Source organism: Podarcis bocagei (assembly GCF_964188305.1).
Source record: "Podarcis bocagei genome assembly, chromosome: 6".
Taxonomy (NCBI): Eukaryota; Metazoa; Chordata; class Lepidosauria; order Squamata; family Lacertidae; genus Podarcis; species Podarcis bocagei.
In genome coordinates this window covers 103,004,252-103,030,750 of record NC_138130.1, presented here as the reverse complement: position 1 = coordinate 103,030,750, position 26,499 = coordinate 103,004,252, and the positions used below count along the sequence as shown (strand labels likewise).

Sequence of the window (26,499 nt, the reverse complement as noted above, 5' to 3'; positions counted from 1 at the left end):
AATGATCCCTTATAGACTTAAATTGACTTATTTGGACAACTGCCCTTGTTAAGAATGGTTTTCTTTTAACAGATTGGTTTGAAGACTTGAGAACCATGGGGCAAGATAAATTCAAATTGGACTCAGTTTGAATTGGGCAAGTGTATCCAGGCTGCAATTAGCTTTTTGGTCCTTTAAGTGCAAGTGAGCAACTTCTCATGAGCCCAAGACCACAGCCTATAATAAAATCCCATAGCTAAAGGCCAAGGCGAAGACCTCTCCCTCACGAGATGCCCAAACCAGTGCCAGCTATGGTGAATGCCAGGCGACATGGTTAAATGAAAGCCCTGAGGGGATTCAACAGACAGGATGTGTTGCTGTAGCACTATGTCAGTGTGAGACCACAGAAGAGCTACCTTGACACCTGAGAACACAAAAATGGCGGGGGGGAAGCAAACTGCACTTTTCAGTCATTAGTGGACCTTACCTTCCTGCTAGGTGTAAAGCATAGAACACTATTGAGTAAATGGTCTCTCCCAAAGTGTTAGAATGCCACAAGTAATTTAGTAGCAAAACGCAACATGTGTTATTTTTATATGATATATTCATACAAAGACATCCATTTACAACATACGATGTTATTATTTGTGGGGCAAAAATTTTTTAAGAAAAATTCTAGCCCCAAAGGGGGGAAATTGTGATAGGAATTTTATGGTTTTAGATATATAGTAATGTTCATAACTGCACATACATAGATCAGTACAGGAAGGCAAACCTGGAACCATTTTGATTCCTAAACTGACCAAATCCTTTCTCTGCAAGGTTAAAAATGGAAAAGCCTCCCCATTGTCTCTTCCTTTAATCTGTGTTTGAATAAGGTGTGAGCCTGTGACCTGGCCCAGGAAATAAGTATTTTAGCATTACAAAAGAATGGCCAGGCTCCCCAGAAAATCCAATCAAGGAACCTGCTAGACAGGAGATAAACAAGGAGAAGAGAAAACAACATTTAAATTTCTGTGATGTAGGTGGGATGTATCTGAGGGGTGGTCTTAGGTTACACCCCTTCTGTGATGTATGCATAATGTTTCTGGGGGTGGTCCTGATCTAGAGAAGGGGAATTTCAAAAGTCTTTATAAGGCCTTGCAGGCCATTGTTCTGGGTCCTCTTCCTCTCCTGCGTGTGAGGGGAGTACCCTGTTGCAACAGATCAATAAAGATCAAGCTTACTAGCTGCTTTGCTTCTCAATATTCTCTGGTTGGCCTCTGTTATTTTCTCCTACCAATAGGGAACCTATGTAAGGACTCTATATGGGCTCTTGGATACCCCATAAGGGAAAAGGGCATATTTTTATTTACAACAGAACCAAGCGAAGTTCAAAATAAATAAATCCTATTCTCATCAGAAATGAGTAATACTTTCTTATGCATGCTTGTGCACGCATCAAAAATATGCTATTTCCCTTTCCATAAATGCTTAATTGCTAATTCAATGGACTGAAAATGGATGGTTGTTGTTACTATGTTTAGGGAAGCTTTTAATATTTGATGGACTATTGTATTTTAATATTATTTTGGAAGCTTCCCAGAGTGGCTGGGAAACCCAGGCAGATGGGTCGGGTATAAATTATTATTATTATTATTATTATTATTATTATTATTATTATTATTATTATTATTATTACTACTACTACTACTATTGGCCAGGTGAGTGTTCTCCTTTTGAAAGAGGCAGGTGGAATCTCCACAGTTGCTAATAGCATAGCGTTGAAAGACTAGTGAAATATGGGGAGCCCTAGAGCATCTGCTTGGCATGCAGAATGTCCCAGGGTCAACCCCTGACATCTCCTGCAAGGGCTGGACGAAATCCCTGCCTGAAACTCTGGGGAGCTGCCAGTCAGTGTAGGCCAGGGGTCCTCAAACTATGTCCTGTGGCCTGAATCCAGCCCGTCAGGGTCGTGAATCTGGCCTGCACGGTAATTTCAGAACCCACCAAGTGTCTGATGCTGAAAGCATCTCACCATCCACTCAGTCCTTGCATCACACTGAGGTAAACACCACAGGTGTGGTGGCGGCTCTACCAATGAAAGGCCAGGTGTTTTCACCTGGGAACGGGGAAGTGTTGTCTTTTGGCTCGAAGAGTGAAGTGCAGGTTGGTGGAGGAAGGCAGACATGGGTCGGTTTCATTACCTAGATGTTTATTTTAAAGGTGGGAGAAGGAAGTACACTATAGTCCTATTTCTGTGCGTGGAGCAGCGGTCTTTCCATTCATGCGGTTTACATGCTCTGAAAGTTGGGATCTGTTTTGAGATTTAAATTTTAAAAGGGTGGAGTGGAACTGGATATTGACCATCTTCTTAGCCTGGGGCAGGGGTCAGCAACCTGTTTCAGCCATGGGCCGGTCCACTGTCCCTCAGAACATGTAGGGGGCCAGACTATATTTTGGGGGGGGGGCTGAACGAATTCCTATGCCCCACAAATAACCCAGAGAGGCATTTTAAATAAAAGGGCACATTCTACTCATGTAAAAACACGCTGATTCCCGAATTGTCCGCGTGCCAGATTGAGAAGACGATTGGGCCGCATCTGGCCCCCAGGCCTTAGTTTGCCTACCCCTGGCCTGGGGAGCCACATTCTGGTTGAAGGAGGTCAGGATTTAACCCCCAAGGCCTGGGGAGTCCCTCCTCCCCTGCAGTAGGACTTGGAATCCAGGAGGAAACTCTTGGAATAGCCTTGCCAGGAGCTCAGAGACGGACTCACCTGTCCCCATGTCCTTCTCTTTGCAGATGTGCTGCGGTTGCACATCTGTTGCTCAGAGGTGAGTATTGGAGAGAACCAGAGCAGGGACTCAGACCTGCCCCCGACTCTGCACTCTCGGAGGTGGAGAAGCCCTCCCTTCGTGAGGAACTGACTTTTGCCTTTCAGCTGCTGGAGGAAGATCAGCTGTACCTGCCGGAGGTGATCCAGAACTGCCAGGCAGCTCAGCTCAGGGGGCTCCGAACCCTGAAGTGCTCCAAGCAGGAGACGGCCAAAGCCATCCTGGTGAGTGATGGGTGGTGTGGGGGACCCCCATGGGGAAGTGGGGGAGGGAGGGGCTTTGGAGAAGGGGTTGTCCGTCTGCCAGAGGAGGAGGAGCATGTTGGTCTAGGTTCACATATCCTGCTTGAAAGGGGAATAATCTTAGGGACTTCCTGTGAAAATCTGGGTCAGGAATGCTGTTCCTGGAATGTAGAAACACACAAAACATAACAGTCTGTGGATTCACATAAACAATACTCTTCTATATATTCTCATCACAATATCAAATGTTTATCTTGCACATAAACAACACATAAATTGCAATAATATAGACGGAAGTCCCAATAAATCAGTTCATTCAAAAGACCAAATGTCTGCTAGTTTCTGTTCCACATACGTTCATAAAGTCCAAATTGGAGCCTATTACAGTTCCACAGTGTTGACAAGGACTTCCGGAATAATGCCTTTGTTTCGCTCTCATGGGCTTCATCCGTTGTACATATTCTAAGTAATATAAATGACCATAATGTCACAATTCAACATATTTTAACAAATTAACAAACCTGTGTATGGATACAGTTTGCTTTACATTTGTTGTTTTAAAGGGGTCACTTAAAGAAGAAAACCTTGCAGCTGCTCATTGCTGTCACCTGTAACTAAAATCAATGCTGCGCCTGTATATATACATTGTAAGACTTGTTGTTCATGGAAGAAACCACTGTGTTAAAAGTTCCATTATCTGGATACTTCATATATGGTATGTACTTTTATAGCACATTTATTTTTATAATTTTAATTTGTTAAATGATCTACTGGTCGATCCACAACTCTGGTCACTGCTCCCTGAGAAAAGCTCAAGAACTCTGGGCAAAGACAATGGGTAGATTACTGACAGGATTTTTATTACTGGGGGTAGATCTCTGTCTCTTGGAAGTTCTGGCATTGTGGCCATTTCAAGGCACTAGCACAACTTTAATTGCCACTCATCTATGGTTGATATTAACTCATTTTCCAGTATTTTGCTATTAACATCCTAGCCGCTGTTGTCATGTAAAGAAACACTCTTTTATTTTCATTTGGTATGCTTATTGTAAGAATATAAAATAGGAAAGCTTTGGTTTTCTTTAAAATAAATAGCATTTATTTTATTTTATTTTCCCTTTGGGGACATGTCCACCACATGTGGAATAAGGTTCCCTCATTTTGTCTGAATCTCCAACATTTATTGCTGATATTTATTTATTTTGACTGATTTGGATGGGGTCAGGTACCATCTAAAAATCAGATAGCATGTGGTGAATTTTAAGTCTTTTTTCATAATTTCCCCCATTTTTCATCTTCATTGGATAGCCACAATTGTGTGCCCATTTCACCATCACCTCCTTCACCTCCTAGTCCTTAAGGTTCCGGTCCAGTAACAATCTGTGTGGTTTTGATATCTTTGTATTATTTAATAATATTATTAAAAAACAACAAGAACCCGCTGTTGTTCTGTCAAGTCCATTTATTTTTTGTCTGGAAAAAATTGTTTAGCTTGTAATCTATCTTTTTTACTTTTGTTTTCCTTTTATATTTTTCTTTTTTGTATTTTTAGCATATAATAACAGTCGTAATTATATGGAAATGTGATAATAATATTGAAATGAATAAAATGCTTAACTCGCCAATATTTTTATTGTTTGCGGCTTCCCAAGAAAACTCAAGGAGATTCTCCCCTTTTTGGCTTTTACCTCTTACCTTTATAACTGTGTCTTTACGTCCCAAAAGTCCTGCCCCACCCTCCCGCTTACAGGATATCCCTTCTACAGATGTCAATGCAGACCCAACGATGGAAAACCCTCCGCCCAATTCCTCGTGACCACAAGACTATTTATTACCTGCAGCAACAACAACAAAAGCCACCAGAGTGGCCACAGCTATCTCTTTCCAAAGGATATAGACTGACAGGGAGGGAGCTGACAAAGGGGGGAAAGTTGAATTGCAAGCACATTCTCTCACCTTTTAAGCCTCAAGACTCTGGGCCCCAGGATTGAAAAGATATGTAAAAGATCACGATTGCCTCAAGATATGCAACTGAGATTTCATTAGTATGTTGTGTGTTATTATGTAGGAATGCTGTGTCTGACAGTATGTTATTTCCACAAAGGGGGGATTCAATTTTTGTGTATAACTGTTTTTATGTTCACTGTATAGTGTCTTATGGCCTACACCCCAATGGAGGATTCTCATGCATTTTAAGCTTTCTAATAGATCAGACTATTGCGGAGTCCAGTATTGAGATTAGATCAATTTATGACCACATTTCCTTCTTCCACCTGGCACTCTGCAGTGTGCCAACCTTCTCTATCCATTTTTAAATGGTTTCAAATTCACTTCGCCAAGACAAAGCTTCAGGAGCCATTAAACAGCAGATACATGAAGGTGTATATGCTTTGACTTAACAGGAATGGTCCCTTATAGAGTTAAAATGACTAATTTGAACAACTGCCTTTTTTTAGAATGGTTTTTCACAGACATAAAAGACAGAGTCGGTTTTGTCCTCCCAGACTTTAAATTATATTATGAAGCTGCATGCCTGATATGGATTAGGGACTGGGTGAAGTTGGAAAAGCAAGAAGCATTAGAATTGGAAGGACATGCCAATAGATTTGGCTGGCACGCATATTTATGGCATGGGAAAGGGAAGGTACATAAAAGTTTTTATAACCATATAATTTTGAAATCACTAATGAGTGTATGGGAGAGATATAAAGATTTGTTAGAACAGCAACCCCCTTGGTGGCTTTCACCACATGAAACTTTACTGCTCAAACCACTTGGAAAGAAAGGAAAGTGGCTTACCTATGCTGACTTGTTAAAGGATCAAGAAGGAAAATGGAAATGAAGAGATTACGAGGAAATAAAAGACCATTTTCAGAGTTGGTTACAAGAAGACAATAAGAAATGATTTCGCTACACAACATCTAGATTTCAAAAGGAAGTCGTAGAAGGGAAAGGGAAGTTGCTGAAAGGTGCATATAGTATTCTGCTAGAATGGGAAACAAAAGATGAAGAGGTGAAATCAGTCATGATTAAATGGGCACAAGATATAGGTCATAATATAATGTGGGAAGGGAGGTTTTCTTTCTGGGGGGAGGGGAAAAGGGGGGGAATGAGGATGATGTGTTTTTTATAAATTGCTGTTGAAATTCCTAATAAAAAATATTCAAAAAAAAAAGTTGAGAACCATGGGGCTATATAAATTCTAATTGGAATCAGTTTGAATTGGGCAAGTGTATCCAGGCTGCAATTATCTTTTTGGTCCCTTAGGAACTGTGGGGTTAGGCTCTGCAATCCAGAGCCTGTGGAGTCCGATACTCTTACGCTGCGACTCAGCTTCCTGGACTTGTAGCAGAGAAACACAGCTTTGTGCTTGTGTGTGTAAGCATGCAGAAAACAGCACCTATACACAGCCACTTTCTAATCTAAGCAGCTTTATTTATGTACAGAAGCAAAAATAAATCATCCGTTCTGGGAGCGGCAGATATCGCTACTCCTTTCGTCTTGGTCAGAAAACGAAAGCAGAAAGACAAATAACAGATCCCGGATGTAGGGATCTCCACCCCTCAGTGGGCACAACACAAGACGCTGAGCTGTTTTAACCCTGTAAGCTCTGATTCTCCTCACACCCCCTCTTGTCCTGCACTGCTGGGGCTTGTAAGCATCAACACTTACCCCCAAAACAACCCTGCACAGAATTCACTGTGCCTCTGGAAACTCAAAGGTTTAGTAAACCCATCTGCCAGATTCTGCTGGCTTGGACAGTACTTCAGCATCACTAAGCCTGACTGGACATTCCGACACACATTTTGGAAACGTATGTCCAAATGTTTGGTTCTGGCCTTAAACTGCCCAGACTCTGCCAACTTCAGACAGGGTTGATTATCCTCCCAAACAGTGACGGGCAAACAACAATCCCCGCAGATTTCTTGGACCAAACACGTGTAAAACTCTAGTTCTCTGCAAAGCTCTGACAATGCACTGAATTCAGCTTCAGTAGAGGAAAGTGCAATGAGACTCTGCTTTTGGGACTTCCACCCAACTAGAGTGCCCCCAAACTTTATTCCCATCCCAGGCACAGACTTCCTGTCTTCCAGATTCGCCCAGTCGCTATCAGTCCAGAATGTAAGCTTTGTTAAGGGTTTTCAGAACTCACAGGGTTAAAGAGTTCTGAGTGACGTCTCTTTCCTGAGGCGTGGTCACAAACACTTACGGGAGTGGTTTGACTCTGAGTGTTTCAGTCTGTCTCTATGCGAGAGGCAGAATGGGCGAGGTTTCGCCGGGTCTGATTTATACTGTTATTCTACATGATTAAAGGCTAAGAAGATAAGGAATGCCTTGTGTTTGTTCTGAGTTATTACCCACACACTGCAATTGCTTTCTAACCGCTGTGATCGCTCTGCTAACCGGCCAAGGAGAGGCAGAAGGACTTTTGGATCGGCACGGACAGTTTGCAAGCTGCGCAACGGAAGAGTGCTGGACTCCATGTTTTGGCTCTCTTGGCAGGCATAAGCTTGGTTTCACCCTTAGCCAACAGTTTGAGACAGAAATCTTTGGTATCCTGCAGGTAACCCAGCATCCTCTTGATACCATTCCAGGCACTCACACTTGGCCTTGTAGCTTCCCTGCTGAGCAGATTGGTAGCAAATGCTAGCGTATGTCTGGTCTGCTCCACTGGGAGAGATACAGCAAACTACCCAGAGCTGACTGAAAGATCTCTGTGTTTTCGAACTCGGCACATTCCCCTAGCTGACTGTCTTTCACGTAGCTTGTCTCCATGGGTGTACTGACCCCTGCACATTCTGACATTCTGAACTTCTCAAGCAACTGCTCAATCTGGCCTTTCTGACTGAGCAAGAAGCTTCCGTCCTGGGACCTATCTATCTGGACGCCTAGGTAAACTTTCACTGGATCTAGGTTTTTGAGTTGGAAATGTTTTCCAAGCTCTGTGGCAAACCCTTGAACCTCTTTCCCTGTCTTTGCCACATAGATTGTATCATCCACAAAAATCAAGACCACCTCTTGTGACTCTCCTGACCGATTGCTTCAGACCGTAAATGGACTTATGAAGCTTCCACACTGCATCTGGCCTATTGCTCTCAAGCCCTGGAGGTGGATGCATGTACAGATCCTCCTGGAGGTCTGAGTTCAAATAGGCTACATCCACATCAAAGTGATGCACCTGATGACCTCTCTGTGCAGCAATGGCTAAGAGCATGCACAGACTTTTACTTCTGGAAGTAGGAGCATACACCTCAGTGTAAGGCAGCAGTTCCACTGCGTAAACCCTCTGGCTACCAGCCTAGCCTTGTACTGCGGTTCTCCAGTTGCTGTGGGTTTAAGACGGTAAACCCGGCGGCTGCTCACGGCCTGCTTGCCTGCTGGCAGCGTCGTGATGGAGAACACACCTAGAGACTCCATTGAGTTCATTTCCTTCTGCATTGCCTCTTGCCACTTCCTGGCTTCCTCTTCAGGCAACTTCTGAACTTCCTCAATACTCTCTGGTTCACACTGAGCCACACCAATCCACACACTAGTGACCTCAAACCTTTCAGGTGGTTTTCCTTTAGTAGTGTGAGCTGAACACCTCAGCACAACCTCAGGTACGCCCTCTGACCCACTAGGGCCAACTAGTGTGTCCTTGCTCTCCCCTCTGACTTACTGCGCCTTCTGGATTTCTCAACTGGACTTGTGGGTGAGGAGGAGCACTCTTTGGCTCTAGCTTAACAGCTTTAGGAGATGCCATTTCCTGTTCCTGCTCTGGGTTGGGACTCTGAGCCTCAGCAGCATGATCAGTTTCTACCTTTCCTTCATCAGCAGAGTCAAGCAGACTCTCTTAAAGAATGTCTGGATTCCCATGTATGCATGTATTCCACCCACTCTGCTCACAGAACTCAGCACTCCTGCTGACTAGAATCCTAGACTGATTGCCTTCTGGATAGGCAAATCTCCACCACTTGGTCCCTGGCTCATACCCACAAAGGATCATTCTCTGGGACCTAGGGCCACCCTTTCTGTGTTTGGCACAAGGACCCAAGCCTCACATCCAAACACACAGAAGAAATGCACCTTGGGCTTAGAATAGAATCATAGAGTTGGAAGAGACCACAAGGGCCATCGAGTCCAACCCCCTGCCAAGAAGGAAACACCATCAGAGCACTCCTGACAAATGGTTGTCAAGCCTCTGCTTAAAGACCTCCAAAGAAGGAGACTCCACCTTGGCAGCAAATTCCACTGTCGAACAGCTCTGTCAGGAAGTGCTTCCTAATGTTTAGCTGGAATCTTCTTTCCTGCAGTTTGGATCCATTGCTCCGTGTCTGCTTCTCTGGAGCAGCAGAAAACAACCTTTCTCCCTCCTCTATGTGACATCCTTTTATATATTTGAACATGGCTATCATATCACCCCTTAACCTCCTCTTCTCCAGGCTAAACATGCCCAGCTTCTTGCTGTGCAGCAGAAAATAGGGTGTGTCCCCTACTACAGAACTGTAAGAACGGTTCAGAGTGAACGATGTGGATTTCCACGCTTCCACCCAAAACCGCTGGGGCAACCCTGTGTCAAAGAGCATGGCTTTGGTTGCCTCCTGCAGCATTCTCTACCTGCATTCTGCAACTCCATTCTCCTGAGGAGAATTTGCTAGTCAACCTGTGGTGTATGCCCTTCTGGCAGAAGAAGTTCTGCAACGCAGACCTGGTGAACTCTCCACCGCGATCTGATTGAAAGCCCTTGACCCGCAGTAAGAACAGTAGTTCTCACTGCTGTTATCCAGTCTTTCACCACCAAAGCAGCAGCCTCTCACTTGTGCTTCAGAGAGAAAATCCACCCATTTCTGGAATAATCATCCACCAGAGATAGCACAAATTTGGCCCCGCCCAGACTGGCAACTGGCATAGGGCCCCAAAGGTCTGCATGGACTAGCTCAAAAGGTTTTGTGGTTACTCTGTCAGACCTAGGATAAGAGCACGTCTGAACCTTGGCTTTCTTGAAGGCACCCTGCATTCCAGGTATTTCTCACATGCCTTCATCTTGCACCCCTCAGTGCACCCTGGGACCTTCTTTACGTACCCCCAGTTGATATGTGACATTCTCCGGTGCCAAACGCCATGATGGCACCCATCATGAATGGGAAGGTTGCCACACTGTGCTTGTGCATCCTCAGTGAGACCTTTACATGCAATAGGCGATTCTAGCACAAACAGCCTGTCTTTGCACTCAACACTGACCAGTTGTCGCCCACCTCTGGAAATGGAATAAACATTATTTTCAAAACACACTTTGAACCCAACATGGACAAGAGAGGAAACAGAAAGCAAACAGAACTGCATCTCTGGAACGACATAGGCCTCAATCTCTGCCTGTAAAAAAGAACAATAAACAGAGCCAGACATAGCGCTTGGAACCATCTGCAAGAGTTACACTTCTTCCAGTTTTCACAGCCTTGCAGTTCCACAAAAAACTACTAGATAGCGATGGCATGAGGTGGTGACTGGCCCCACTGACAATCACCCAGCTCAGCACGTGGCCCTGGTCGCAGTTTTTCACTGTTGCCATAGCAGCAGCCAAATGATACTGTGACGACATGTCTCTGCCAGTTTCCTTGAGACCTTTTGAGGCTTCCCACACTTGGCAGCTCCTGTTATCTGGTTGCCAAAGAAAACATCCTGTGGCTCCACTGGACAATTCCAGACCAGGTGGAATTCAGAGCTGCACCGGAAATGCATCGAGAAGGAAAAGCTTTCAGTCTCTTCACTTCTCCCTTCTCCCTTCACCCCCACTCTCGGGTGCAGCACAGCCTGGACCTGCTCACCCTCCAGCTTTCTGCCTGCAATGCCTATAATGGCAGCAACTTTTTAAAAAAGTAATATTTTGAGCCCGTAGTTCAATTTCCCCGCAGCTCCCCTTGCCCGGGAGAACACTTCTAGCATTCCATCTCCTCTACCTGTGGCATTGTTCAGCAGTGGGGAAAGTGACCTCTTCACACCGGATGTCCATTTGGTATGGCCCTTTCCAGGTTTTTGCCTGCTCATTGTGTTTGTCTTTCATTTGTTCTCCTATGTGTGTTGCCAGTAGAAGCCACAATTCTGTGGGTACTCTAGGTCAGGGGTCTGCAACCCGCGGCTCCGGAGCCGCATGTGGCTCTTTTACACCTTTGCCACGGCTCCGGGGCGTATACTAGTGAGGGGAGGAGGCGCATTGTGCGCCCCGACACTCCCCACTGTGGCAGGCGCTGTACTGGCTGTGACGTCGCATGGGGGCGGTGAGTGCGTTAGTCACGCACCGTCCTGACGTCACCTTCCCGGTTTTGCGGCTCCCAGTTTTTCCCCCCTTCAGAAACGGGTCCAAGTGGCTCTTTTTGTCTTAAAGGTTGCAGACCCCTGCTCTAGGTGGTGCAGAAAGTTGGCAGCTATTCCCTACACCCGCAGGTCTCAGGATGGTTACAACATAAAAAAACAAAATAAAAGCACAAAACACCACATTTTAAAAGGGCATCAAATATCAATCAGCCAAAAGCCTGGTTAAAAAAGTGTGGATTTGCCTGGCTCCTAAATCTGTACAATGGTTTTTCTAACCTTTGTATGGATTCTTTGATGGGAAGTAAGATTGGCCCTCTGACTGAAGCTTTTTCCACATTCCACACACTGATATGGTTTCTCCCCTGTATGAATTCTTTGATGTGAAGTGAGATTGTGGCTGTGACTGAAGCTCTTTCCACATTCCACACACTGATATGGTTTCTCCCTTGTGTGAATTCTTTGATGGGAAGTGAGTTTGGAGTTCTGAGTGAAGCTCGTTCCACATTCCACACACTGATAGGGTTTCTCCCCTGTATGAATTTTCTGATGCTTAGTGAGATAGGAGCTCTGCGTGAAGCTCTTTCCACATTCCACACACTGATGGGGTTTCTCGCCTGTATGAATTCTCTGATGCTTAGTGAGATAGGAGCTCTGAGTGAAGGTCTTTCCGCATTCCACACACTGATAGGGTTTCTCCCCTGTATGAATTCTTCGATGGGAAGTGAGAGAGGAGCTTTCAGGGAAGCTCTTTCCACATTCCACACACTGATAGGGTTTCTCCCCTGTATGAATTCTTTGATGGTAAGTGAGACTGGTGATCTGACGGAAGCTCTTTCCGCATTCCATGCACTGATAGGGTTTCTCCCCTGTATGAATTCTTTGATGGTAAGTGAGACCGGAGATCTGACTGAAGCTCTTTCCGCATTCCACACACTGATAGGGTTTCTCCCCTGTATGAATTCTCTTATGGGAAGTGAGATCGTGGCTCATTCTGAAGCTCTTTCCGCATTCCACACACGGATAGGGTTTCTCCCCTGTATGAATTCTTCGATGTGAAGTGAGATCGGAGCTCTTTCTGAAGCTCTTTCCACATTCGACACACTGATAGGGTTTCTCCCCTGTATGAATTCTTTGATGTGAAGTGAGAGAGGAGCTCTGAATGAAGCTCTTTCCACATTCCACACACTGATAGGGTTTTTCCCCTGTATGAATTCTTTGATGGGAAGTGAGATGGGAGATCCAACTGAAGCTCTTTCCACATTCCACACACTGATAGAGTTTCTCCCCTGTGTGAATTCTTTGATGGGAAGTGAGAGAGGAGCTCTGGCTGAAGGTCTTTCCACATTCCATGCGCTGATAGAGTTTATTTTCAATGAGATTTTGTTGATGGGAAGTGGAATTGGAGCTCTGATTGCAGCTTTCTCCACACTCTAAATTTTTACGCGGCTTCTCCTCTCTGGGGATTTTATCGTGGTCACCTTTGTTCTCAATTTTCGATTCATCACAATCTGCAATGGAGACAAAAAGGGATTAGAGCCTCAGGAACAAATGAAGAAGAATTGAAGGAAGTTGGGCTTGTGTTCATTACCTGCTCCAAATGGAGCAAACAGCATGCGGACCTAGTGGTGGGAGGAAAAAATCCTTAAATAAGAGACACGGGGGAATGATTAATGGACTTCAATGTCTGTACACTAATGCACAAAGCATGGGAAATAAACAAGATGAGCTTGAGCTCTTGGTACAGCAAACTAAATATGACATAATAGGCATCACTGAAACCTGGTGGGATAAGTCCCACGATTGGAATGTAATAATGGGGGGATACAATCTATTTCAGAGAAACAGACCAGACAAGAAAGGAGGAGGAGTGGCGTTATATGTCAGGGATGTGTATACCTGTGAAGAGATCCAAGATTTAGAACCTCAAAGCCAAAGTGAGAGCATTTGGGTCAAAATTAAGGGAGAGAAGAATAACAGAGATCTCATTGTGGGAGTTTACTATAGATCCCCAAGCCAAACAGAGGACATAGATGATGCCTTCTTGGAACAGATGGCCAAGCATGCAAAAGGAAGGGAGATAGTAGTAATGGGGGACTTCAATTACCCGGATATTTGTTGGACGTCAAACTCAGCCAAGAGCATAAGGTCAAACAGATTCCTCACTGGCCTTGCAGACAACTTCATTGTCCAGAAAGTGGGAGAAGCAACAAGAGGAACAGCCACTTTAGATCTGGTCCTAACCAATGTTGATGACCTGGTTAGTGGGGTAGATGTGGAAGGATCATTAGGCGCGAGTGATCATGCTCTTCTGAAGTTTACTATACAGCAGAAAGGAGCAGCCAAGCATACTAGGACTCAATTTCTTGACTTTAAGAAAGCCGACTTCATAAAACTTAGGGAAGTGCTGGGTGAGATCCCATGGACAGCAATACTAAAAGGAAAGGGAGTTCATGATGGCTGGGAGTTTGTTAAGAGGGAGATAGTAAAAGCACAACGTCAGGCAATACCAATGAGATGGAAACATGGAAGGTGCCTAAAGAAGCCAGGGTGGCTATCTAAAGATCTTTTAACTGAATTAAGATTAAAAAAGGATGTGTACAAAAAATGGAAAAGGGAGGAAACCACCAAAGAGGAATTCAAACAAATAGCCAGCACGTGTAGACACAAAGTCAGAAAAGCTAAAGCACAGAATGAACCCAGGCTTGCTAGAGAGGTTAAAAGCAACAAAAAAGGCTTTTATGGGTATGTTCGTAGCAAAAGGAAGAACAAAGAAACAGTGGGGTCACTCAGAGGAGAAGACGGTGAAATGCAAACAGGGGACACAGAAAGGGCTGAACTCCTCAATGCCTTCTTTGCCTCAGTCTTCTCCGATAAAGAAAACAATGCCCGACTTGAAGAATTTGGAGCAAATGATTCAGCAAAGGAAACACAGCCCAGAATAACTAAGGAGATAGTACAAGAATATTTGGCTAGTTTAGATGTATTCAAGTCTCCAGGGCCAGATGAACTGCATCCAAGAGTATTAAAAGAACTGGCAGATGTGATCTCAGAACCACTGGCAGTCATCTTTGAGAATTCCTGGAGAACAGGTGAAGTCCCGGCAGACTGGAGGAGGGCAAATGTTGTCCCTATTTTCAAAAAGGGGGAAAGAGAGGACCCAAATAATTACCGCCCAGTGAGTCTGACATCAATAGCAGGGAAGATTCTGGAGCAGATCATTAAGCAAACAGTCTGTGAGCACCTAGAAAGGAATGCTGTGATCACCAATAGTCAGCATGGATTTCTGAAAAATAAGTCATGTCAGACTAACCTGATCTCGTTTTTTGACAGAATTACAAGCCTGGTAGATGAAGGGAACTCAGTCGATATAGCCTACCTTGATTTCAGTAAGGCATTTGACAAGGTGCCCCATGATATTCTTGTAAAGAAGCTGGTAAAATGCGGTCTTGAATATGCTACCACTCAGTGGATTTGTAACTGGCTGACTGACCGAACCCAAAGGGTGCTCATCAATGGTTCCTCTTCATTCAACATCTTTATCAACGACTTGGATGATGGACTCAAGGGCATCCTGATCAAATTTGCAGATGATACCAAACTGGGAGGGGTGGCTAACACCCCAGAGGACAGGATCACACTTCAAAACGACCTTGACAGAGCAGTACATGTGAAAAGGATCTAGGAGTCTTGGTTGACCACAAACTTGACATGAGCCAACAGTGTGACGCGGCAGCTAAAAAAGTCAATGCAATTCTGGGCTGCATCAATAGGAGTATAGCATCTAGATCAAGGGAAGTAATAGTGCCACTGTATTCTGCTCTGGTCAGACCACACCTGGAGTACTGTGTCCAGTTCTGGGCACCACAATTCAAGAAGGACACTGACAAACTGGAACGTGTCCAGAGGAGGGCAACCAAAATGGTCAAAGGCCTGGAAACGATGCCTTATGAGGAACGGCTAAGGGAGCTGGGCATGTTTAGCCTGGAGAAGAGGAGGTTAAGGGGTGATATGATAGCCATGTTCAAATATATAAAAGGATGTCACATAGAGGAGGGAGAAAGGTTGTTTTCTGCTGCTCCAGAGAAGCGGACACGGAGCAATGGATCCAAACTACAAGAAAGAAGATTCCACCTAAACATTAGGAAGAACTTCCTGACAGTCAGAGCTGTTCGACAGTGGAATTTGCTGCCAAGGAGTGTGGTGGAGTCTCCTTCTTTGGAGGTCTTTAAGCAGAGGCTTGACAACCATATGTCAGGAGTGCTCTGATGGTGTTTCCTGCTTGGCAGGGGGTTGGACTCGATGGCCCTTGTGGTCTCTTCCAACTCTATGATTCTATGATTCTATGATTCTGTGTTGTTTGTCATTAACCATCATATTTATTATTATGTTCTGATGAGTTGTTGAATGTTGGTTTGTTTGATATACAGTAGTGGTCGAAATTGTGGAAGACTTTTGGAAAAAAGTGTATTTCAGAGTTTTGATGGCTTATAACACCACTTCATTTGGAGCAATATCATAAAATAATCTAGCAATGGAAAGATAATTTAATCAAAACTGCAATTCAACAAAGGTTGTTCAATTACCCATATTCTATCAAATGTTATAGTCAAATAACCAGAAAAGGGAAGCACAACTTGCTTAGGTTGACTTTTGTCAGTGTGTTATGTGATTGCTGTCAAGTTGGGTTTTTTTTTTGTTCTTTCATTTAGTGAAAATTATAGAAATGGCACAAAGAGTTGACTGGTCACCCAGAATGCAATATAAAATTGCAGTATTAAGTGAACAGGGCTACAGTTATGAAGAAATTAGATGGAAGATTGGGGAAAACTTAACCAAAGCTGGCATTTCGATATTATTGAAGAGGTATAAGGAGACTCAGCAACTATAAAATCAGACTGGTAAAGGCAGGAAAAGGTGCACAAAGGCAAGTGACGATCGAAGAATAGAGAGACTTTCCCTACATGACAGAAGAAAATCATTTTGGTGTATACAAGATGACATGGCGAGATGTAATGTGAAGTTGAGTGCAAGGACAGCTCGAAATGTTAGAATTCTAAGGAAAAAGCCATTGTTATCTCTCAAGCATGAGTTTAACCAAACTGCGGGAGGCAGTGGAAGACAATAGGACCTGGTGTGCTGTGGTCCATGGGGTCACAAAGAGTCTCACACGACTAAACGACTAAAGAAAATCTCTCAAGCAAAGGTTGAAAAGATTTTTTTTTAAAAATAAATTTTATTAACCGGCCAATCACATCAAATCAAACCACATCACATAAATTCCAAATTACAGCGCCAAATTTTTAAATTTTGTTGGGGGGTCCCATACTTCCAGATCCGAGGAAGGATTCTGATCTAATCCTTACTTCTGCATTAATGTCCAAATCAGTCCAAATCAGTCCAAATAGATGTTCAAACACTCCAAACACATATTCATAGTTCTTTCCAATCTTATCTTGCTGTTTCCACATCACTTCTTAATCATATATTTTCTCTTTGTCCTTTATGGTCTCTTCTGATGGTCTCCTTAAGCCGATAAACTCCGATAATACTCCTGTGTGGATTTCCCGTCGTCAATCTTCAATTCCAGATGGTTCCCATAAATCGTCACCTTCGGAGATAAGATCACTTTTCCCCTCGTAAATTATAGCTCTGTCGCTCTTAAGACCTCTTTGAGGAGTTTCTCCCACGATGTAAGAACGCTCTCTTTCACTCTTCCTCCTCCCGGACTTAGTCCTCCAACAGAGCTTCCCAAAATGGCGACGGGATTTTTGACTGCGTCAGAACAAAGCTCTTATACATTCCACAGTCTTCTAGAAACATGCTTTGGTTCGAAAGTTTATCTCCACACAGCCTTAGATTCACAGCTTAAGTCCTTAAAACCTCATTTCTGGCTTTTGCCTCTTGAAGGGAGGGGATTCTTGGGTTTAATCACATAAGTAGGAAAATAAAACATTTTCCCCCTCCCCCATCAGTCCTTTGCCATACCATATCTTGACGTGTCTTCTCATAATTTAAATCTTATTTTTCCAGAGACCTCTTCTGTTGCAGTCTTCACTCCTCCTCATTTCCTGAAGCATGTGCATTCCTTCATGCCAAATTGTTTCTTTTGAAGTTCTTGCAGCTAGTGGCGCAGGTCAGAGACAGCGTCCAGGAGTGCCAAGATCCCACAGGAGGGTTTTTGTGCCTAATGCCCCCATCCCCCTCAAAAAGTCAGGGGTGATATCGGGCACAGCAGGCAAACGGCCCCACTCACCGTCTTGAGTGTGTAAGGAGCCTAATTACTCCCAACATAGCCTCCAAATTACCTCCTGTGCGTCGGAGAGATGTTATTGTCGGCCATCTTCCTATGCGCCCCCTAGTGGCCCCCCGCAAAGGTTGAAAAGATTAAACCCATGTTAATTGGAAGCGGAACAATGGGACAATGTTTTTGGAGGGATGTGACCCAAATCTCCTTGCTTGGTAGTGATGCCATGAAATACACAAGGGGAAGAATCAGAGAAGATTTACATGCTACTTGCATTACACCAACCGTGAAACACCCAGATAGTGTGATGATCTGAGGTTGTATGGCAGCAAAAGGTGTGGGCAGAATTTTCATCATTAAAGGGAATGGAAATGCCCCCAAATAAAAAATGAAATACTTTAGCCCAAACTGAAGCCTTCCGCAGGTGATCTTTTATTAAGTTTCATATTACCGAATTAAACACATCAAACCAATTAGTCCAAATTATAACAATGCATATCATGTAATCCAATTATTTTCCAAATTATAAATTTTTGTGGGGGGTACCCATGCTTCTTGATCGGCAGGAGTCCAATCCTCGAATATTTTCTGCTGCTTTCATATTAAGAATGATATTTCCAGTCCCTTCTTCTCAATCCTTGTCGTTACTCATTTTCCTTTTCATTCACCTCCAAATTGCTCCGCAAGTGGGTTGAAAGAAACAGTCTTGTTTGTATTTCTGTGTGGGCTTTGTACTGCTCTCTCGTAAATCCCAATTATCCAGGCATTTCCGCTCGAGCAAGCAATCGCCTTCTTGTTGTTCCGATGAAATACAGTCCAAAAGCTCGCTCTTTAACTTTCCCGACCTGTTGCATCGTAAATTAGTCTTTTTCCAGGAGGGCTGCCCCTTCCAGTTCACAATCTCATCAAAAGTAATAAATCTTCGGCTTCCCTCCCCAAGACCAAACCTCCTGCAACACAGGTCTCGTATCAAATCTCCATTCTAACTGCGTCACAAAGAGAGCCCTTCTTTCCAAATCCTTTACAGAGTAAAACCTTTAAATTCATATTATTCCCATACAGTTCCTTTTTAGTCCCATTTGCCAATTAGTTGCTGTGATAGATATTCTAAGAGGGAGGGTTATTAGTTAATCACATAGAGCAAAAAAAGATAAAAAGTCATTCTCCCCCCTTTAGTTCTGTTGCACTCCAATCCACATACCAGCATGTTTGTAGTTCTTTGATGTAATCTTCTGTCTCAGTCTTCTTCATTTCAGTGGTAAAATTGTTAGCAGATAAAAACCTCCTGCCTCTCTTGAAGCCTGTGCATTATCTTTCACCAATTTTTTTCCTTTTAAGTAACGCAACTAGTTTCGCTCCTGAAAGTAGCTTCGGAGGAGTTCCGAGGCCCGCCGAGGGTTGTGCACCCAGTGCCTCACCCCCTCCTTCTTCCGAACTCGGGGGTGATTTATGGCAACAGCGGGTGAAAACTGCATCTCTCCCCCCTGGAGAGATGAGGGAGACTGATTTACTCCCCATAATCAGCCTCTAATTACCTCGTGCAAGCTGGATAGATGTTAATATCCGCCATCTTCCAAGGCGCCCCTAGCGGCCCCCTCCTACTTATATATTTATTTTCTATTTCAACAGGACACAGCTCCATGTCCTGTTGCTGCTGTGTGAAAAAGGTGCTTTCAAGATAATCCTATTCCACTGCTGGAATGGCTTGGGAATAGCCCAAACATTAACCCAATCAGAAATCTATGGAGCCGACTAAAGAAAATTCTTTGTTAGAAGCAATCCAGCAATAAAGCCCAATTAACAGAGGCAATAATTCAATCTTGGTTTCACATTCTTACAGGTGCAGAACTAAAAATTTGGTTCACTTCATGGGAAAGCGTTGTAAGGCTGTAATTAAAGCTAAAGGTTACCAATGGTTACCAAAATTTTCACATTTTTTCTTTATGACTACTGTTCCAATAAATACTCCTTCATAAAAGTCATTACATTACATTGTTCATTAAATTATCTTTCCATTGATATATAATTTTATGGTATTACTCCACACAAAAGTGGTGTTATGAGCCATCAAACCTCAGAAATACACTTTTCACAAAAGGTTTCCACAATTTTGGCCACCAGTATAAGTTGTTCATTTTAAAGTTAATGTTCTTTTTATATGGCATCAGAATATTATTATTCATGTTTCATGTTTATATACCGTATTTTTCACCCCATAGGATGCACCGCCACATAGGACGCACCTAATTTTTTTTTGGGGGGGGGAATAAAGAAAAAAAATTTTCCCCTTCCCAGGCACGGGGCAGGCGTGGGGGAAGCCCGAGCTTTCCCCGACCCCAGCCCCCAGAACAGCCTTCTATTTGCAAGGTTGGGAGCCGCGCCAGTCTCCCCAGGCTTGTGGAGAGGTGCGCGAAGCCCGGGGGCGCTCTTCAGCGCGCACCAGGCTTCGGAATGCAGGCAGCTCTGCGCTACCCTCCGGAGCCCCGCGTGGCTTCGCGCTGGGATCCAGAGGGTGGCACGGAGCTGCAGGAAGCCCTGGAGCGCAGGCAGCTCCGCGCCACCCTCCAGAGCCCCGCGCGGCTTCGCGCCGGGATCCGGGTGGTGGCGCGGAGCTGCAGGAAGCCCTGGAGCGCAGGCAGCTCCGTGCCACCCTCCGGAGCCCCGCGTGGCTTCACGCTGGGATCCGGGGGGTGGCGCGGAGCTGCAAGAAGCCCTGGAGCGCAGGCAGCTCCGTGCCACCCTCTGCAGCCCCGCGTGGCTTCGCGCCGGGATCGGGAAGGTGGCGCAGAGCTGCAGGAAGCCCGGGAAAGCCTGCATTTGCCCCATAGGACACACACAAATTTCCCCTTCATTTTTGGAGGGGGGAAATTGCGTCCTATAGGGCGAAAAATACGGTATGTGTTGGAAGCCGCCCAGAGTGGCTGGGGCAATCCAGTCAGATGGGCAGGGTAGAAATAAAAATGTCAGCTTTGTTCCGGAGCTGACAGAGGCTGGAATGTATGAAAGCAGGCAAAGAGAGATAAGGACACTGGAATGTGAGCCGGAATGTGAGAGGGAGGAGGGGCAGCCGAGTGGCAGAGCTTCAGAGAACAGAGAGAATCATAGAATCATAGAGTTGGAAGAGACCACAAGGGCCATCGAGTCCAACCCCCTGCCAAGAAGGAAACACCATCAGAGCACTCCTGACATATGGTTGTCAAGCCTCTGCTTAAAGACCTCCAAAGTAGGAGACTCCACCACACTCCTTGGCAGCAAATTCCACTGTCGAACAGCTCTGACTGTCAGGAAGTTCTTCCTAATGTTTAGGTGGAATCTTCTTTCTTGTAGTTTGGATCCATTGCTCCGTGTCCGCTTCTCTGGAGCAGCAGAAAACAACCTTTCTCCCTCCTCCATGTGACATCCTTTTATATATTTGAACATGGCTATCATATCACCCCTTAACCTCCTCTTCTCCAGGCTAAACATGCCCAGCTCCCTTAGCCGTTCCTCATAAGGCATCGTTTCCAGGCCTTTGACCATTTTGGTTGCCCTCCTCTGGACACGTTCCAGTTTGTCAGTGTCCTTCTTGAACTGTGGTGCCCAGAACTGGACACAGTACTCCAGGTGAGGTCTGACCAGAGCAGAATACAGTGGCACTATTACTTCCCTTGATCTAGATGCTATACTCCTATTGATGCAGCCCAGAATTGCATTGGCTTTTTTAGCTGCCGCATCACACTGTTGGCTCATGTCAAGTTTGTGGTCAACCAAGACTCCTAGATCCTTTTCACATGTACTGCTCTCAAGCCAGGTGTCACCCATCTTGTATTTGTGCCTCTCATTTTTTTTTGCCCAAGTGCAATACTTTACATTTCTCCCTGTTAAAATTCATCTTGTTTGTTTTGGCCCAGTTTTCTAATCTGTCAAGGTCGTTTTGAAGTGTGATCCTGTCCTCTGGGGTGTTAGCCACCCCTCCCAGTTTGGTGTCATCTGCAAATTTGATCAGGATGCCCTTGAGTCCATCATCCAAGTCGTTGATAAAGATGTTGAATAAGACCGGGCCCAAGACAGAACCCTGTGGCACCCCACTAGTCACTCTTCTCCAGGATGAAGAGGAACCATTGATGAGCACCCTTTGGGTTCGGTCAGTCAGCCAGCAGATAGCAAAGAAGGCAGCAGATAGCAAAGATCCACAAAATACCAATCTTAGCTCAGAGACAGAAGGGGAGAGGCCAGGAATAGCTAGCCCAAAAACTCGAAGGCGCGGAAAGGTCAGTGAGAGGAGGGGGAAAGAGCAGAAGCGAAAGGGTTTTCCCCCCTCTTGGAAGAAGAGGAAGGGGCGGAGTTTAGACTTGGCAACTGCAAACTTGAAGTCAGACACGGAGTGAAGGCGCTCCGGAGTGATTTATGTGTTTGAGCAATAAACCCCAGATAATTACTGGCAGTGTCTCGCTTCTGTGGGAGAGCCAAGCCATTACAAAAAATTATTATTACTACTACAGTGCTACCTGTTCTGGAAAAAAATAAGTTTGTGAACCGAGGTACCACTGTATCATCCTCATCCTCATCACTGCTACTGCTATCTGAGATTCAATAAGCCTAGCTCTTCTCTGGAATGAATTTTGTTTGGCCCAGTCATGACATCCCCTCCATCTCCAATGTCAGTCCTTGTTATGGCTTGGTCTCCCACAAACGTGAGACGACTCTGGCTGTTAATTATTTCAGATTTATTGCTGAAACAACAAACTTGGACGGAGCTCCTCTACTCATCGTCCTCCCCACAAGATGGAGTTGCCCAGACTGAGCTCCTCCCCCTTCCCCAGCACGGAAGCCCCCACCTTCTCTTCCAGTATCTTTAGAGCGTCTCAACCACTTTTCAGATCCTACGAGATTTGGCAGAGAATGCTTCCTGCATTCCAGCGTATGACTCACTCCTGTAGCTCTCACACAGCTGTCTGTCACTGTCTCTGTTTTTCTTCTCCCCTTTGTTCAGAGCTCAGATTACAGTTGATCTCCTTCTCCTCTCTGCCTTCCGCTGCTAACTCTCCTCTCCCTAGCCCTGCTTCTTCTCTGGCTGGCAGCACCTGAGCTTTGCTGCCAGTCGTCTCTTTGGTCAACCCAAGACTGACAGGAGCAAAAACAAAAACCTGAAGTTACTTAGCTTTCCTAACAATTCTGAAGCTGACATTGAAGATGGCCTGGGAAGTTCAGACCAGCCCAATTGTGGTAGAAAAAGGAATAATTTCAGGAAGGTTGTTCAAAGGAAAAACTGGGGGTGGGGGTGTTAGGTTCCCAGCTGTTATAGGGGGCGCTGTTGAGCTCTGTAAAAATAGATGAGATTGGTCCCATAGAGGTATTTTTTGAATTTCCAGGCAGATATGACGATCCCACAGGGAGCCTTACCAAGAGAGGCCACGATCCCACGATTCTCCTCCATGACGTCCTTATGCAGAGCTCTCTGGTCAGGATTCAGCAACGCCCACTCCTCGTCTGTGAAATGAACAGCGACATCTTCAAAGCACACTGGACCCTAAAAGAAAAAGGGAAATCTCCTCCTCTGAGACAGCAGAAATATGATCTGCTGCACAATTCTCTGTTGTTTCCTTCCTGTACATTGCGATGTTGTTTCAATAGGATTGCTTTGCTGCACATTTTAAATATGGATGCTTATTTTAAGTTTTAATAATGGGTATTTGTCTTTCAGCAATAGGTGGTACTCCACATTCTGTTTTTCAAGTCACTCTGCCTACGCAAGCATTCCAGTTTCCCCAATGGAAGGATTGACTTTCCCCTCTCCTCCTGAGCTGTTCTGGGGAGTTCCCTCCCAATGCCCTAGAGCCAAATTCAAGGGGTTCATGGGGGCATTGAGGGGGGAGCAATGGGGGGCAGGCCCCATTTTGTAGCGTATGGGGCTGGTTAGGTGAATCCAGGCCACTATTTGTTCTCATTTGTCCACTGCTTAGAAACCAATTTTAGCATTCAGTGATCAATCTAGAAATATAATAAGCCTGTTTTGGATGGCCATCTGTCTTGGATGATCTAGCAGAGATTTCTGCAATAAATGGGGTCTCCTGGCTCTGAGAGACAAGCAGGGAGGGTGGCTTCTGGCAAAAGGAGAGGGAGCCACCTGTGGCTCTTCCTTATCCTGACTCACCTCTGCCTCCCGACCTTCCTCTCCCACGTGCCTCCTTCCTCTTCTGCCTCTGATTCTGCACTGCATTCTGGCACAGAGTCTTCCAGCTCACTAAGCCCTGATAGCCTTACAGGTTCTGACACCTCCTCTTCCCAGCCTTCTCCCTTTCCCCCCTCTAACCACCCATCCTTCTTCTACCTCCACTTCTTGGGCTCTCAGCCGTCTTCCCTTCCTGGTTCCCCAGCTGCATCCTCCCACCATTCCTCTGTCCCCAACCAGTGCATGACATTGCTCCATCCCTCAGCCTCTGTCCCCACAAGGCAGCTTCCCCTGACCTGATCTGGTTCCACAGCCGCTGCTTCCCTTCTGCCCCCATGAAAAGACGGATCAGGAAGTCTTGCCAGCATCATTCTGTCACCTGCAAGAGAAAAAAGTGATCAGGACGCCTGGAGTGCCTGCTTCTCTCACAGGTGAAACAGGGCATCTCTAACTGCAGATGGGCCTTTGAGAAAGCCTTTCCTGCTGAGAGCATTTGGACGTTTGTGCCCATTTCATATGTTAGTTGTGCAGAAATACATCTCCCCCTCTGGACCCTTGTTCCCAACTGTCTCCCCCCAAAACAAGATGAAAAGAACCCTCAGATGAGTTGGAAAACCAACAGAATGAGACCAAATGGAGAAAACCACCTTCCTTCTTACCCAGTGGCCTCTCTCTGGTGTCCAACGGAGGCCTCTCTGCCTCACAGGAATCCAGGTCCATTTCTGCAAAGAGATCCTTTCCCTGAAAAAGAAACACGGATTAAAAACGCAGAAAGGTGAGAAATTTTAGAAAGAGAATGGCAAAAAGTTGACAGGTGTGAGGTCTCATTCCATAGATGCTTTCCTAGAAAATGGATGGGTCATCAGCAGATCATTATGGGATGTTCTCTGTCCTGTTTGGAGCCCCTTGGGAGTATCCAGAGGAAAGTCTCTCTCACCTGCTTTCTCTCCTCTGCCTGACTCAGGAGGAAACCTTCGGCCAGGGCCACCGCCTGGGAACTGGTCTCCGCTCCGCATTCCCTCACCCAACTCTCCATCTCCAGAGGAAGGACAGCCAGGAACTGCTCCAAGATCACCAGGTCCAGTATCTCCGCTTTCGTGTGCCTTTCTGGCTTCAGCCACTGATGGTCAAGGTGGCAAAGTTGACTGCAAACCTCTCGGGGTCCTTTGGCCTCCTGGCAGCAGAACTGCCTCAACTGCTGGCTCTGCACCTCTGAGCAGAGGGTGTCCACCTCACCCAGGATCTTCTGCACTGGGTTTTCCCAGAATCCCCCACTGCTCCCAGTTTGGCTAGCATGGCCTCTTCCTGCTTCGGGGAGAGCTGAGTCTCGCTCATCCATTTGTGCGCTCAGGAAGCCTCTGAAAGATCGGAAGGAACCCTTTGGTCTTCTGCCAATTTCTGCCCTTCTAAATGAGAAGCTGTAGCAAATCCTACAAAGCAAATACATTGTTCTGTTACAGAATTTGTAGGACAGGAGGGGAAATGGTTCCCTGAGGAAGCATGGATGAGTTTTGCTGGGAATCAGGGCTGAAGTGCGCCGCATCCCAGACCATGAGATATCTTTTTGAAAAGAAAGAGGAGGAAGAGGAGGAGAAATAAATCTCTAGCCTTCTAGCCACGCAAAATGTGGAGGCAACTGAAGGGATTTCTGGGAGATTAATCAACCTGGTTTCTGCAGCCTTCCAGTCAATGCATGAAGTCAGAACCAACAGACAAGGGAGTCATTTGTATTTTGTGAAAACGGATGCTTGGTTCTAGTGGGGGTCCTCACCCGGGGGTCCTCAGGAGTTGCTCCCCCCCACTCTCCTGCTTCTGTCTCCTTTTCTTGTACTTGGACTCTCTGCCACTCTCCTGGGGTGGGGTCCCCTTTGCTCTGAGGGCCAGGTATGTATCTGACCAATCCCCTGAGAGCCAAGTGGGCAAAGCCAAAGACATCTCCTTTGAAATTTAGGTGGGTAATTTTTTATTTTAATATTATTATTCCTATTCCTATTATTATTCTGTTAGATAGCTTAACACAGTGTTTCCCAACCGGTGTTCCGCGGCACACTAGTGTGCCGTGGAACTTTGCCTTGTGTTCCGTGGAGGCGGGCGAGGCGGGCGGTGAGAGGCGGGGCGGCGGCGGCGAGCACACACGGGGCGGCGAGCGAGCGAGCTCCCACATCCCATCGCCGCTCGCTACTGGGCCTGCGCATCCGCTCGCCACTGGGCCTGCCCCAGGAGGTGGGGTTGCGGGCATCACGCCCTTCCCCACGTGAGCGGGGAATCCCATCCGCCCCCATGTGAGCGGGGAATCCCATCTCAGCCCCCCGCAAGAGCAGGGGAATCCCATCCGGCCACGCCTCCTGGCTGGCTGGAGGGGGCGTGGCTTGCCCTTTTTAGGGCTGGAGCGGAGGGGGCTCGCCCTCTCTTCTCCGGCTAGCCCCATCGCTGCTCGCTACATCCTATCGCCGCTCGGCGAGCACACGCGGGGTGGCGAGCGAGCGAGCTCCCACATCCGACGGCACCAAGCAGGGGCCCTTGGCCGTGCCGGTGCCCACCGTGCCCGCCTCCGCCCAGGAGGGCGGCAAGCAGCCACCGCCACCACCACCCCCGCCGCTGCCCGGCAACCGCGCCGCCGCCCCCGGCTCCCCGCGGCGGGTGATCGTGCAGGCTTCGACGGGCGAGCTGCAAGCTCGGCGGGCAGCGCCTCCGTCTGCAGCGCCCGCCTCGCGGCTCTCATTCCCTGCCCCTGCCAAAGCTCACTCAGCCAAGCCGCGCTCTCCTTCCTGCCTCGC

At 46.1% G+C, this 26,499-nt stretch overlaps 2 protein-coding genes across 15 annotated transcripts in view; both read right to left on the bottom strand.

The window, feature by feature from the left end:
* Positions 1 to 26,499, bottom strand: part of LOC308588706 (uncharacterized protein) — a 196,808-nt gene that overhangs the window by 17,775 nt on the left and 152,534 nt on the right. The window lies entirely within an intron of this gene.
* On the bottom strand, positions 3,167 to 25,290 carry LOC308588726 (uncharacterized protein; the record flags this gene model as incomplete). Of its 2 annotated transcripts, XM_081197357.1 has the most annotated exons (6): positions 24,660 to 25,290; positions 24,382 to 24,463; positions 24,019 to 24,101; positions 22,954 to 23,080; positions 11,604 to 12,835; positions 3,167 to 3,196 (listed from the first exon to the last, which is right to left on the bottom strand). In XM_081197357.1, exons 1-6 carry the CDS (start codon positions 25,263 to 25,265, stop codon positions 3,182 to 3,184), a joined length of 2,145 nt encoding a protein of 714 aa, XP_081053483.1. In that variant the 5' UTR covers positions 25,266 to 25,290. The 2 variants fall into 2 exon arrangements, with proteins under 2 accessions (XP_081053483.1, XP_081053482.1); XM_081197356.1 differs by lacking the exon at positions 3,167 to 3,196 and having other exon boundaries at positions 11,577 to 12,835; positions 24,660 to 25,282.